Source organism: Chaetomium strumarium (assembly GCF_033439665.1).
Source record: "Chaetomium strumarium strain CBS 333.67 chromosome Unknown B0T15scaffold_6, whole genome shotgun sequence".
NCBI lineage: Eukaryota > Fungi > Ascomycota > Sordariomycetes > Sordariales > Chaetomiaceae > Chaetomium > Chaetomium strumarium.
Window position 1 is genome coordinate 683,000 of NW_026944434.1, and position 13,822 is coordinate 696,821.

The 13,822-nt window shown below is 56.0% G+C and overlaps 4 protein-coding genes across 4 annotated transcripts; 2 read left to right on the top strand and 2 right to left on the bottom strand.

Annotated features, from left to right (window-relative positions):
• Window positions 1–2,459: 2,459 nt before the first annotated feature.
• Window positions 2,460–5,106, bottom strand: B0T15DRAFT_504299 (uncharacterized protein). The gene is made up of 4 exons (XM_062867496.1): window positions 4,819–5,106; window positions 4,296–4,741; window positions 3,337–3,449; window positions 2,460–3,010 (listed from the first exon to the last, which is right to left on the bottom strand). The coding sequence occupies exons 1-4, from the start codon at window positions 5,020–5,022 to the stop codon at window positions 2,667–2,669; spliced, it is 1,107 nt and encodes a 368-aa protein (XP_062718803.1). The 5' UTR covers window positions 5,023–5,106; the 3' UTR covers window positions 2,460–2,666.
• A 1,577-nt stretch (window positions 5,107–6,683) lies between these two features.
• B0T15DRAFT_495593 (uncharacterized protein) lies at window positions 6,684–7,221 on the top strand (the record flags this gene model as incomplete). The annotated part of the gene is made up of 4 exons (XM_062867113.1): window positions 6,684–6,700; window positions 6,774–6,904; window positions 7,005–7,099; window positions 7,162–7,221. 4 exons carry the CDS (start codon window positions 6,684–6,686, stop codon window positions 7,219–7,221), a joined length of 303 nt encoding a protein of 100 aa, XP_062718804.1.
• A 2,082-nt stretch (window positions 7,222–9,303) lies between these two features.
• Window positions 9,304–11,260, bottom strand: B0T15DRAFT_261559 (uncharacterized protein). Its single transcript, XM_062863339.1, has 2 exons — window positions 10,468–11,260; window positions 9,304–10,400 (listed from the first exon to the last, which is right to left on the bottom strand). The coding sequence occupies exons 1-2, from the start codon at window positions 11,140–11,142 to the stop codon at window positions 9,459–9,461; spliced, it is 1,617 nt and encodes a 538-aa protein (XP_062718805.1). The 5' UTR covers window positions 11,143–11,260; the 3' UTR covers window positions 9,304–9,458.
• Window positions 11,261–11,890: 630 nt separating this feature from the next.
• B0T15DRAFT_261575 (Golgi transport complex subunit 5-domain-containing protein) lies at window positions 11,891–13,708 on the top strand. The gene has a single exon (XM_062863340.1). The coding sequence runs from the start codon at window positions 11,973–11,975 to the stop codon at window positions 13,398–13,400; it is 1,428 nt and encodes a 475-aa protein (XP_062718806.1). The 5' UTR covers window positions 11,891–11,972; the 3' UTR covers window positions 13,401–13,708.
• The last annotated feature ends 114 nt before the right edge of the window (window positions 13,709–13,822 follow it).

Below are 13,822 nucleotides of genomic sequence, written 5' to 3' on the forward strand. Positions count from 1 at the left end.
CGTCAAGTCACCATTCGCGGTGGGAAGGCGGCCCCGTTCGGCAGGTTGGCTGGTCAGGACGGACGAGCAGAGATGAAGCTGTCGATGTCTACATATGGACCCAGCGGGACGGGCTGGTGGGAACACCAGGTATTTACGGAATTTGGGGCTGGCGAAACCGAGATCTCGACCCGCCGGCAAGGAGCCGGAGCCCCTTGCCCAAACCCCAAGTTCCGCAGGCTAGGTACACTGCGGATCGAGGTCGACATGGGATCGTGGTGGATTGCTTACTGTGTAGCAGGTGGTTGAAGCTTTATCGAAGACGTGGTATTCCGGTAGCGACGTCGCGGCCATTTGGAAATTGGGCGTAACCAGGATGGGACATTCGGGGAACGCTCACAATCTCGGTCCTGCAATGCACTGCCAGGCCGTTCTGTGCTGTGGGTGGAGCTGGAAAGGGCGCCAGCCTTCTTCGTTGCAACCGAAGGCAGACGGTGACTGGCCAAGCTTCTGAAACTCTGAAAAGAAGTGGATGAAGATCTCGACTCGCTCAGATGTGGGGCCGTCAAAGTTTGGACCAGGTACGGCAATTAACGAAAAGGGTTATTCAGTCCGGCAAGGCTTTTACCAGAAATCGCGCGGCATTTCTGGGAACGTAATAAGTGTAGTGTACAATCTCGTACTCTCCTGGCCTGGAGCCAACTTTGAGAGTGCATCGCTCTGGGCCTTGCCAAGGAGTCTAGCGAGTTGCTTGACAAGTCGTCCTGTGAGGTATCGTATAATACAGAGAGTGTAACTATTGTACCTTATGTATTGTGCATGTCACGCAGGGTACCTTACTTGTATTGTACACACATTACACATCATCCACGTGTAGGTCGGTGTTAACGTACCTAGGTATTTTGTACGTACGCCGAGAACGAGGCTTCTGGTGTACTGTCAACTGAACCATCCCCAGGGTCCCGGTCTTGATGGCAATAACTTCCTGAACGGCTGACACTCTGCAAAGAAAATCTCCCTCTTGTTGCCAAATCATAGAAGGCGTCGCCCGTTGTGCCCAAAGAGCATAGATTACCTCGTTGTTGCTGTGAACCCAGAGCTATAACCTCAGATGACCACAAGTTGCACGTAGAGTGCTAGTACCTTACACATTATATGGAACCGTTATTACCTCTCCACGCAGCCGGGAGGACCTAATGAGAGGAGGTTTCTCCGATGGGGTGTGTTGCACGATGAAGACGAAGAGAACTTAGCTTAGGTAATACAATACGGCCATGCAATGGTGTGGGTACCTACACTATAGGTATAAAACGAGCTTTTTTGGCCCCTTACACTAAAAAGAAGGGCCGCGATCCGTTCCTGGCAATGGCTGCCGGCTTATGAAACGAATGTCACCTTGTCGTAAAGCGGCCCCACTTCATCCAAAGCTTTCGAATGCACATCAGCTCCGGCTTTGCAGCAGGTGAAATCCAACCGAGACTTGCTCGATATACCACAGTAATGATCTGGTAGGTCCCAAGAGCTGTCTGGAATCGTTCTGGAGGTGATTTTCTTTCTTGCATGTAAGGGCCGCGGACGATCCGGTGCAGAATAAGGATGCGAAGAAGGACGGGGCGACGGGCTCAAACAAGGCTCGAGCTCACGCCACGGGGAGTGACTTGTACTACTAGCGGGGATAATGACGGACCGTGGTCGAGCTTAGGTGTAATCCGGACTTGGGCGGGCCAGGGAAAAGAATTCGAGAGCATGGACGAGTATGTCCCGCCCGGGGAAAGCGACCAAGTAGGACGGGAAACTTGGGGCAGGCGGAAGGCCACGGCTGGCGAACACCGCCGCGTAGTGCTCGGATCACCGTAGATGGAGGGCCCATGTTCATCCAACGTATACGTAGACCATTGAGACATAGGAACTTCAATCGCTTGCTCAGCGCATCAAGAAATCACGAATGTCTGCCCACCGTTGAAGAGCGGTTTATTGACGATTGGGAACGGTCTATGAAGCGGACGCCATGTGGCACCCTGGAGTTTGTGGATCTCTTTGCGCAATGTAGGGCAAGCGTCCTACATTAAGCGAAGTATTTGCAGAAGTGTGCCGGGAGACCGCCTGGAATGATGAGGATCTATCGCAGGTGGTGGAGCGCGCGGAAAGGCATAAACGAAGAGAGTATATTGGGTTCTAGCTAAGTAAAAGCAAAGGAGCAAAATGGTGGTAAGGGGACCACCCTAATATATCCCAGGGAACGGCCCGTACGCAGTAAACGGCCGTTCCGGGGCTCTAGGCACATGGGTTCCGTACCTACATGCCCGATTCCTTGTGACAGGATTATAAAGAAATATAACGAGAGATGACTACGACGGGGAAGGTAAGGAAGAAGGGGAATCAGAGTTGGCAACCGAATTAGTTTGGTTCTATTTCTTATTAACATGTGAGCTGCGGCTGATATTGGTATATCATGTCAGCGCACGATGGCGAAACTGGGTCTACGGACCAGGGATGTCTAGTCGGATATCAAGCAATCACGCCCTGAACATGCTCCTCGGCGTATCGCATATGAGGTTGACTACCAGAAGCTGTTATCTATAGGAGAGTCCGGTCGTCTGCGACGAGCTTGTCGTTGTACCAGACGTGGGCCTTTCCCCGCAAGCAGCGCCACCACACCCTCCAAACTGTGTCGTCGCCCTAGGTTGTCACGAGTGGGCGTAGATGCGGCTGAAGCTGCTGGCTCGAGTGCCTTGAAGAATAGGGCGGCGAGAGTGTCGCCTCGAAGCCGGACATATGCTTGACGGTCTCTTCATGGTTGCCCTGACTGGGGTAACCGGCGATGGCGTAACATGTATGGGCCCGGCAGGCTGCGCGCGTTTCATGGCCGCGAGGTAGGTCACCGCCATTCCGAATCCCCGTGCACGCAAGGCATATACCGGCTGGTCTGTGATCTGCCGGGCCAGGTTGAGGAAGACGAGCACACCGTCGACACATGGGCGGACCAGCCAGCGCGGCGCTTTTTTGCCCTTGGACCGCAGCAGCACCGTCTCTCGCGCGAAAACACGGAGTCAGTGGCCTAGGGCTTGTTGAAGTGTCCGCGGGAAGTCGCTTGCACTGCTCAACTGCAGGACACGTACCTCATTCTGCAAGACGACATTGCTGCTCGCTCCGGGCCGACTCGCATGGCCATGGAGGGGGTGCAACACCCCACCTAGCTGAACTTGTTTCCGCGGGCCACGGCAAACGTAGGGCAGTCGTGCCACGGGTCGTGAGAGGTGTAGGTTCTTGGGAGTGCGATACCGGTCGTTCGATAAGCAGGTCGAACGACGGCCCACCTTTTCGTACGTGTTACGTAGTTAATTGCACGATCCATACCGATCAAGTCGAGGACCACATTGTGGTGCATTGTGTTGTGGTGGCGCACCTTCCCGGCCACAGCCGTCAAGACCTGGCCGTGGCAGAGGCGTACAGCTTTGGCACGGCCGGTCCTGCCCGAGGTTAACAGAGGGTAAGAAGGCCGTCGCCGGTCTTCGAGAAGGCGGGTGTCTCTAGACAGTCCACACTGACCCGATCTTGCTCCTGTGAGGCAACCTTGTGCGCTTCAAGGTCATCCACCGTAAACACTTACGAAGCTACGCTAATAACCGTTGATTCCAGTCGACACAATTCGCGTCACAAATCGAGAGCCTAATGGATAGACAAAGCGTGACAACGTGACTCTGCCCTGCCATTTGGATCCACTTTGTAGAAACTCACGTTTTTGTTGCTCGAAACCCTCATGCTCTGTGGCAGTCATGGCTCGGTCTTGGCTGCTATGTCCGTCGTTTCCAAAGGTTCGCCCGCGCGTCTGAGGCGCGTAGCGGCCCCTGTCAGCTGGCCCTGCGTGGCATGTTCGTGTCGATGACGTCGTTAACCCAAGCTGTGGCGAGGCCCAAGTTGTGTGCACTGTGGTAGTGTCATAGGATGGTGGGGTTGCGTTGTTGTGGTAACGCCCCTTCTGTTGACGTTTTGGTGCGTAGCCTGTGGTGTCATGGCATTGCCAGATGATGACTTGACGATTGAGACTGAATGCAATCCGCGTCCCCATGGCCACTCACAAGGGAAATTCAAACAAACATTGCTGGATTGCCATAGTCACGAACTGACTGATGCATGTTGGTAGTTGCTGCTCCTGCACGTTTCATTGAGTCATACTTCACTAGGTAGAGAAACCCAACAAAAGTCAGATTGCCGCACACCTCATTGCTATAAAATCTACAACTCCTTTCCCTCCCTCACTCCTCCGTTTCCGCCGCTCCATAGCTTGATTATGCCTTACGTGCACACACACACACCTGTCGCGTTTCTGTTTCCGCTGTCTGCTGTGTTCCTCCACCGCTACTTTCTTCATGCGCCCTTGATGGTCACCCTTCTTTGGCCATGGCCACCACCCATACAGGGGCTTGTTGTCGTAAATGCAGTTATATGTTTGGTCCGGGACATGGTATAGATAGCAGTACACCAACTGCTTTTCCTTGTTCCAGGCGTGGGTAGACAGCACATGCTCTGTTGACAGGTCCTGTGGGCGGAAGCTCGACAGGAGCCCGATCGACGCGGCCATGACTTCGAGACGGCCAACCCACCGGGGAGTCCCATCCGGGGTGCATGTTTTGTCGACCAGGGTCCATTGGCGAGCATGACCGTATCCGCCGGCAGCCCAGCGAGGAGTGACCGAATTGAACATGTGGCCGAATTCAGGGACGACGTTGTCGGCTGACCAGAAAAACCCTCTCGCATCAATCTGGCCACATCTTTGCACTTGACGATAAGTATGGCCACTCAGGGGCGGTACTTGGCCAAGTAATACTGGTGCCTGACCCCTGGGTCAGGCACCATCTCAAACGACAAGGTGGCCCATCCCTCGCCGTATTTAATGAAGAGCGAGCATTCGGTTGTCGATGCCTCGTGTTCACCCGCCTCGACATCACCGGTGGCTTCTCCGAGTCGGGATGTGGCTGTGGCCGGGGTGCCTACGACGGTCTCGTAGGTAGGGAGCTCATCATCGGAAGGCGAGAATGCCATATTATGCTGATAGCTTTGAGGAGTTGGAAGGTGCGGCAGTGTTGAGAGTTTGTGGGAAGGAGACAAGAGTAAGTGATGGATGTTTGGAAAGGGCGGACTTTGTCATGCTTTGGAAAGAGCCCACTTGATCATGCGAGGTGGGTCATGTGAGCCAGAGCGCATAGAGTGGCAAAGTGCACACAGTGGGAAAGAATGTGTGGCTCCCGTCTAAACTTTGACCCTAATCGCACTATGGAACATTCATTGGTCTGATCTCGGAAGGCCACACAGGTTGAAGTGTTCGCTTGAAAAGGGGTCGTTCCGTCATGTGTATTGATCGATTATTGTACCCAGATGGTCCGACTCCGAGTCCTCTTCCTTGCTTTCTCGCACCTGTGCTTTTGGTGCCTGCTTGGTTTGCGGCCTTGCAGACGAACACGGTAAGAGTGACTGACTCCTCTGAATTAGGTTTGGCAAGCACGAGATTGATGAGCATCTGATCGAGATGTTATGCGCCCCAGCAAGCTGAATTCAAACAATGCATAGATAATTACTTCCTTATACGGAGTACACCATGCCTCCTTGACCTGAGCGTGAGGTTGTCGCACTTACCCGGGCATGCCCGACATTCGGATTCACATGCTGGACGCTTCCCGCCTTTCGAACCTGGCGGCTTCCTGGAGGAAGCACGCAGTGTGTCCCTGCGCCCTTCCCGTTTGGCACTGACGGACAGCCAGGACAGGTTGTGGAAGGATGTAGGCAGCTTGCAGATAGTCATAAATATCTTCTGCCCGCTTCCTGTCTCTGTCTTCTTCCTTTTCCTTCAACATCTGTTGAGTTGCAAGCAGAGCTTACAGTAAGTGATTGCAACCCTACACCACCGTGACGTTGACCAAATGCTAACTGACATGGGAACAGAACATGACAGATATGTAAGCACCCCAACCCCTCCCCGCCCCGACTCTTGATCCTGTCTCACATCACACCACAGCTCTCAAACCCCACCTGAACCACAGCAGGCACAAACCCGAACCTAGGGAACGAGCTCAACAAGCGCCATCACCTCTCGCCGCCCCAACCCCCGCCGCCCCAACCCCTCGCCGCGCTTATGATGTTGACTCTATGCTGACATCTGACGACGGGATAGATTCATTAAGTATACCTCCACGAAACGGGCGCCCCCGCCCTCCCCCCCCCCGCTCCGATCCTCCCGACGGCCGAGACCCAGGCTCGTCAGCGGCCGCCAGAGCCACCTCAGGGTGGTGACAACGCTCCGGCTCAGACGAGCCTGGACGTGGCTCGGGACCGGGGGGGTAAGGAGCGGGCATGGGGATGTACCGCTTCGTGGAAGCTTTTTATAGCGATTTTTGTTATCGCTATCGCTGTTCCTGTTCTTGTTTTTATTTACGAAAAAATTGTTTTTTTAAAAGAAAAATTGAAAAAGAAAAAAAAAAACAAAAAGGAATTGAAAAAAAAAAGACAAAAAATAAAAAAAGGGTATGGATGGGCGGGCTTTTTTTTCAGTGTTATTTTTTATTTCTTTTTTTTTTCAGCGTTATTTTTTATTTCTTTTTTTCAGCGTTATTGTTTACTTTATTTTGTCCTGTCTTCTTTTGTCCTCGGTTTTGTCCTGTCTTTTGTCCTCGTCGTCATGGTCCCGAAGGTCATTATCACCTTCAAACATGACCGAGTCGTTCTGGTAAGTTTGACATGATAAAGCAAGCGATTCCCTCGAGAACATGACACGAGCTGACTGACGCTGAATCTGGCAGGCTCTGCGACGCTCGGCGGAGAAAGTACGAGATCGTGCTCGCCACCCGCTTCTCTGCGATCTCCTCCCACTTCTCGGCGGCCGTCTTTTCGACCTGCGGCGTCAACTTCTGGTCCTCCAGCTCTCCACACAGTGGCCAGGGGGTGCCGTGCCAGCCGTGCTGCACCGCGTCGCCCAGCAGCCAGAGGGCCGGCTTTCGAAATCAGCGTTTCTGACGGAGAGACCGTCTCAGCGATCACCTCCCTCCACCTGCGCATGTTCGAGAGGGCCTTCGCTTTCGTCCAGTTCAACACAGCCTTCGAGGTGTGCACCGGATGTCCATCACCGGTAAGGGGATACGGATTTCCGTTGGGACACACGCATGGGTTGGCGCTGACACATGGCTGCAGGTCAGCACCAAGCATGACTGTGCGCTATATTGGTTCACCACTACGCTGGTGGCGCTGTAAGTCTGTGACTGCTGCTCGTGTCGTCACTGTGCCGGGCGCCGGCAGCAGCGTTCCCGGCCCCACAATGTGCGCAACCTCCTCTCGGTCCGCTTGCCAAGAGCAAGGCAGACGCTGGCCATCCTGATGTCGGGATACACACACTTGCAGCGTGCGCAGCCCGTGCGCCTTTCGCATTGGGTGGGGCTAGCTTTGCCAGGGGCTCGAGTTCGGTCGCCCGTGGCCTCCTTCTCGCCCCGTACCGGCGGTACGACCCAGCGGGCCAGGCCGAAGCTCGCGCCGACACAGCCACTGCTTGCGTTGATGACAGGGTTGCGAGCGCTGGGGCGGAGCGAGCCGGAGCCGGAGCTCCGACTCATGACCGTGGAAGAAACTCGTCGATGACCAAGACACGGCATCGCTCCACAACCTGGAGGACAAGCGCCCTCCTGCCGGTTTCCATCTGCGTCTAGTCGTCGTCTCTGCGCACTGCAGCGCCTCTGCCTCCGCCACCTTCATCACCCTACCACAAGAGGGAAGAGATCTTCCTCATCCTACCTGGGCGTGCCGCGTGCGGATCCTGCAGGACAAGTCCGACAACTCGGCCAAGAAACGTCGTTTTCGTCCTCTCTACCCTACCACCACACCATGCAGTTCATCATCAGACATACCAACAACCATGGCAAAGAGGTAACGGAGATCCTTACATCTCAACAGCCGCGTCTCGATGGATTGAGCTCCACGCTGAAGAGCCCTCAGCGGTCACCTCCAAGACGACTCTGCCCCCATCGCCAGAGCGAGACCGCAGGCGCAGGAAAGGAAGCGGGGTTCAGGGCGTTGGGGCCGGCAAGAGATCGAGGTAGAAGCAAAAACGAATGGAATGTAGAAAGCAGATGGGAAGAGAAAGGAAGAGCAGGGAGAGCTGGGAGAGGAGGAGGAGAAGGAGAACTGAAAGGGGAAGAAAGAAGAGGAAGAAGAGAGCAATCGTCGCCGTTGCATGCTGAAGTGACAGATGCGTGGATGTTGCAGCTAGACCTCTGGATTAACCCGGAAACAAAATGGAGATCGATGGATGCAGCATAGCCAGTTGTTCCTTTATTGTCATACACCATGTCGACCGAGCCTGCCTCTCTCTCCACTGCTGCTCGGTGGCTGTGGGACCAAGGTCTCGCGGAAACGAAGATGACCAGCCTAAGCGTTGATCTCGTCCAGACTTGAGAGACGCGTGCCTGTTCCTAGCCAGTCATGTAATCTCGTCGCCGCATTGTGTTGGCATCGGCAGGAAGCCGGCGTCCCGAGCTGAGCATCGATCCGAAGGATTCAGAAAGATTGGGGCGCCGCGGATGAATTACACAATACAGCTGGGCTAAGGGGCGTCGGAGGGGCAGGGGCGCGCAACTTGATGAATGGTGGTCTGATGGTCAGAGTCAAGGTAATCGAGGGGGAAGGCGAAGGCGTGATCGATGAAGCATTGGATTGCTTGACCTACGTAATAAGTGGAGGACAGTGTCTGCAGGGAGCGGGGAGCACTCAGACCTGGCGTTCACCATGAAACCGAACGGAAAAGGAATTAATGTGACCACAGGAGGCCAGAAGACCGTGTTCGAATGGACTAATCCATTGACGTACTCTATAATCCGTACATGGAAATCATGGGTCATATGGTACTCCAAGAGGTTCCGTGCCCAATACGCACCCATTCCCATGTCAAAGACGTGGTAAAACGGCGTAGCCAAAGTGTGCGGTGTGCGGCGTCTCTATGGCCGGCCCTGGTTTGCTGCTGTCTGGTTATAAGCTTCCAGGTTTGCGTCCATCCCTCCACCCCTTCCTTCCCCTTCGGGGGGCTTATATTTCGCCAGCGTGGGACATCGGATCTATGTTGCTATGTCCCGTCGAAAACACCATCATTGGTAACCAGCCGTGACATATATACACGATTCTTGCTTATATAGCGAAACCGGAATGTTGTCGGTCTGTGGCGTAGCAGGGCCCATGCCATCTCTTCCCAAGGGTCGTACTCGGAGTAACACCGGTTGAGAGGACAATCAGCAGCCCTGGTGGCGCAGCTCGGAAGAACAGTGTATGGGATCCTCAGTGATGCTTCATATCACCAGGCCATTACACGTCTATCGCAGCGCCGGTGTGGGAATAGGTGGATGGCTGATTCCTCGTGTTTAGAACTAATGTTGTCCAGGCAGGCCTTCAGAAGACGGCGGAGCCGGACAAGAGGGCAGTATTCCTTGCCTGTGAAGGATCTCCATTTATACATCCAGCATACTCCGGATCTGCTGCGGCGGTTGGCTGGTAGACACAGATGATTGAGCACTGATGCTCCTCGCCACGTTCGAGCGGCTATTTTCCACCGTATCCCTATACGAGGGCGGTGGCGGCCAGTCCATCATCAGCTCCTCGCGCCTTGGAGAGGCGGCGACACGCTCTGCTGCTGTTGCTCCCCGGGGGAACGGCAGGTTATGGGGCAGCTCCGTCCGCGGGCTGGCCATCCGCGAAGCTGCGGGCGGTGGAGGAGAGACCGGCGTCATCTCCACGGGATCAGGGGGCCCACCGGCAGGAAGATCGAAGCCTCCCTCGGTGTTTGGTGCCCGCGGCTTGTTTCCATGGATCTCCCGCACGTTTTGGACCAAGCGGTCGCGCATGCTCATGTTGGGGTCCAGGTTCTCGCCATTGACGCGGCGCCACCACGAAGGCTTGTACACGATGCCCATTTCACGGTCGAGTTCGTGGCCCCGCACACGGCGTTGGCGTTGCAGCTCAAGGTCCTCGTTGGGGTTAACGAATCCAAAGAGGGCTTGGATGTAGAGAATAAGGAGAGTCGGGGTGTATGCCCCAAGGTAGATAGCCGGCCTATTGCCATCGACTTTGAGCGGGCTGTAGTTAAAGTCAAACGCCACAAGAGCCTGGTAAGCCGGGACCACGGCAGCCAGGGGAAGGATCAACATGAACCGCAGAGGTGCGTAGCGGACGAAGCCCCCGATACGGTTGAAGAGACCTCGGTTGCGAGGGCAGTAGTGCTTGATCGAATGCCTCAACGAGAAGGCCGTTATCAGCCAGCACACAGCGAGGAGGAAGGCGGCAGCTTTGAAGCGGGCATCTGTAGCGGCGGGCGCGGCTTCGTCTAGGGTCTGCTGGGGATAGCGCTGACGTTCGATCTGGCCCCAGTTGCGAGGGATAATCATGAAGAAGTTCTGAGCAAAAAGATCTTCGGTCAGCTGCTCAGTCTGAGGATGAGTGAGTGTTGCCGATAAAACGTACCAGCCACCAGAAGAGGTAGAAGATCAACGGAAGATAAAACTCGACCTTGGATCTTCTGTCGTCGTCCCGCAGAGCAAAAGGATCGGGGTCGATAAACTGCCGCTCCATCCAACTCCCCCAGTGCCGAACAGCCTCCCAAACAAGCGCCATTGTGCCTAGCTGCATAAGGAACCAGAAGAAACTGGTCAGGATAATGGGCAGTTCCGGGAGGAAATATCGGTCCACATCCACAACGGTGAGCAGGCTAATGACGCCGGTGGCGCACACCCACGCGGCCCAGTACCACTGCCATCTCCGCCCGATGGGGAAGAAGCGCTTCTCGGCGGGAAGATGGAGCTTTCCGTGTTTGTTGAGATTGACGAGGCTCAGGACTAGAGCGATGCCGAACAAGACGGCGTACCCGATCCCGATGCCGCCGCGGACTCCGATGGGCTCGGTGGGCGTCCAGCACCAGGTCACATTGACGAAGGTGCCATTGGGGAGGATGAGCGAAGGTGTATACGGTGGGAAAGTCAGAAGACACCACGAGCCGTTGGACAGGGAGCCGTTGGAGTAGAGCGTGTAGTTCCAATGGTCGAGCGTTGTTAGGTTGAAGTGGACATTGCCGATGACGGTGTCGCTTGAATTATCGCCGCCGGGGAAGGCGAGAATGTCGCGGGCGTCTATCAACGGCATCTTGGGGAACCACGGTCGAGCGGGTGGTCATAGGGGCGTCCTCAAATGCTGGACAGAACGAGCAAGTGATGTCGCGTCCGAGGTTTCGATATTGAGTCAGCTCAGCGACCGAGCAATTGAACAATTGACCTTGCCCCAGCCCCTGCGGTTAGCGGCGTTTTAGGACATTGGTCGCATCGGGCACTCGGTCGTGTCGGCAGTCCGTTGAGAAGATTGGTGTAGAACCTTCGCAGAATCTAGCACTCATGACTGAGGTGGACGCACCGTAATTCGTCTTTCGCTTGTTTCGCGCCCAAGTGTCCTTGCCGAACCTCCCGATGGGGCCCGCTGCATCCGGGCGGAAAGTTTAATCACTCAAAGTTGGGGCTTGGAGACGCTAATAAACACCTCTCTATGTACATCCGTACTGTGTAGAGCACTGCGGCTTCGATACTTGCGATCACCAGAACGGAACGCTCAGTCTCATAACAACTGATTCTAAAAACTGTAGATGACAAGAATAGGTTCTGTTATTGCTTTCCGTCTATTACAGAAGGTCAGTGGCATGTTTCGGGGTCATACAATGTCAATACGAAAACTCGGCCTCCTCAATAAGCGCACGGTGTGTCGCACAGGATGACCTCACTCCCGTCAGCGCACAGACCAGCCGCAATTTCCGGATCTGCGGGATGCAAATGCCGGGTCGACTGAAGAAGCGGGGCTCCAGGGCCAATGACACGGTCTCGATCGCGATTTGACCCTAGTTGTAGCTGGAGCTTCGCGCGCCTTTGGCACCACCATTACCACACCTGGATACATCTAATGCAGTTAGTAGTAGACAAAACGTGACAATGAGCGGCGCCCGCGACCCCGCCGGCCCAGCAGCCGCCCGCGACCCCGACGAGCCGTCGTACATCGACTACGAAGCCTTCCTCGACCCGTCCTTCAAGCCGGCGTCCTTCGCCAACACGCTCGTCCTCGCAACCAACAACCCAACCGACACCCCGCTCGACCTCTCCACCCCGCTCTCACGCGTGCTCTTCGATATCCAAGAAATCGACTCCCACATCGACCTGCTGACCACCCGCTCGGCCCTCCCCCTGCTGGAACACACCCAGACCCAAACTGAAGCCAGCACCCGCATCGTCTCGCAAGTCGAAGCCCAAATCACCGCCCTCAACGAGAGCTACGCCCAGCTCGAGAAGGAAGTCACGCAGAAACACGCCGAGGCCGACGAGGTGCGGCGCGTCGCCGCCCGCCTGTGGGACACGCTCCGCCTCGCCCGCGCCGTCGGCCGCTGTCTGCAGCTGGGCCGCCAGCTCGAGGCGCAGCACGCCGAGCTGACGGGGTCGGCGTCGGCCGCGCCGACGGCCAGTGCCGCGGCGCTGCGCGCGAGGGAGGACCACCGCGCGCTGGTGCGCTGCGCGCACACGCTATTGCAGCTGAGGGAGCTGTTTACGTCGGCCGGCGTGCCCGGCGGGGAAGGGTATGGGCTGGACAGGGTCGCGGTGGTGAGGACGCTGCGCGAGGGCGTGGTCGCGCCCGTGGAGAGGTCGGTGCGGGAGACGGCGGAGAGGATGGTGCGGGAGTTTTCGGTGGGCAGCGCGTCCGGGAGCGCGACGTTTGCGCAGAGCGAGGAGGTGAAAGGCCGGACAGTGTCGGCCGTTACCGCGCTGTATCTGCTCACGCCGGTGCCGGCTGGGACGGCGGGGAAGGGGGCGGAGAAGTGGATGCCTACGCTGATGCTGCAGGCGCTGGATGTGTATTTGCGGTCTGCGCTGCAGAGCAGTATCGCCGGGTTGTCGAGGGCGCTGGCGACGCTGCCCAGTCTGGAGAGGACGCTTGCGGAGGTCAGCGCGCGGTGTCAGAATGTCGTGGCGTTGGAGGCGGTGCTGGAGGGGATCAAGGCGCCGCAACATCCGCTGCTGCAGGGGAAGCAGCCGCTGGCGGGCGGGAGTATGCTGCAGCCGCTGCTGGCGTATTTGGAGACAGGGTCGCTGGCGAGCTACTTCTGGCGGACCATGGCAAGTAACATGGCGCCGAGAGTGCAGGAGATCATTGCCAAGGGAGGTGTGTCTGCGCGGACTCTTAAGACGAACCGGCAGAGCGTGGGCGAGGCGATCAAGGAATGCGTGGCCAGGGGCAGCCAGCTGCCCAGTACGGTTGCCGCCGCGGCGAAGGGTAAAAGCAGTGCGGGTGAGACGGACAAGAATGCGAAGCACTGGGAGATGGAGGTTGCCGTCATGGTGGGCAGTATCGTCAACAATCTTGGGCGATGATGGCAAAGGGGAAGTCCGAGTCGCTCAATGGCACGATTGCTAGAAGCCTTTCAACCTTGATACTCATAGATTATGCGGTCTGACTGCCACTTCGTCGCTGAGGTGCAGTGCAGGTTCCATTGCATGAGTCTCGAGCAGCATCTTCATGCTAGGAAGGGTCATCACCAAAAGGAATAAAAAAGAAAGGAAAGGGAAACAACAAGAAACACAGTCATAAGAGAAGACGAGGACACAAATATTTGCGGTTAACGCACCTCTTACAGCTTCTACCCCAAGTGATTACATGAAAGTCCACTGACAAGCAAATGCCGAATTTGCGGATACTTCATGACGGGGGACGGGCAAACCGAGGTGAGTTTGTCAGACCAACCGTCCTCCACCACCCTGTTACCTCTTTCACGTGTTTGGTTTGTCCATGATTG

Bases quoted from the DNA above. Each gene is read 5' to 3' on its own strand.
- B0T15DRAFT_261575 (XM_062863340.1), top strand. From the start codon at position 11,973: ATGAGCGGCGCCCGCGACCCCGCCGGCCCAGCAGCCGCCCGCGACCCC.
- B0T15DRAFT_261559 (XM_062863339.1), bottom strand. From the start codon at position 11,142: ATGCCGTTGATAGACGCCCGCGACATTCTCGCCTTCCCCGGCGGCGAT. The intron at 10,401-10,467 runs GTACGTTTTATC...CTTTTTGCTCAG, and splicing joins TCTACCTCTTCTGGTGGCTG to AACTTCTTCATGATTATCCC.
- B0T15DRAFT_504299 (XM_062867496.1), bottom strand. From the start codon at position 5,022: ATGGCATTCTCGCCTTCCGATGATGAGCTCCCTACCTACGAGACCGTC. The intron at 3,450-4,295 runs GTGTGTGTGTGT...AACCTCGGGCAG, and splicing joins CGGAAACAGAAACGCGACAG to GACCGGCCGTGCCAAAGCTG. The intron at 3,011-3,336 runs GTATGGATCGTG...TTTTCGCGCGAG, and splicing joins TGTGGTCCTCGACTTGATCG to AGACGGTGCTGCTGCGGTCC.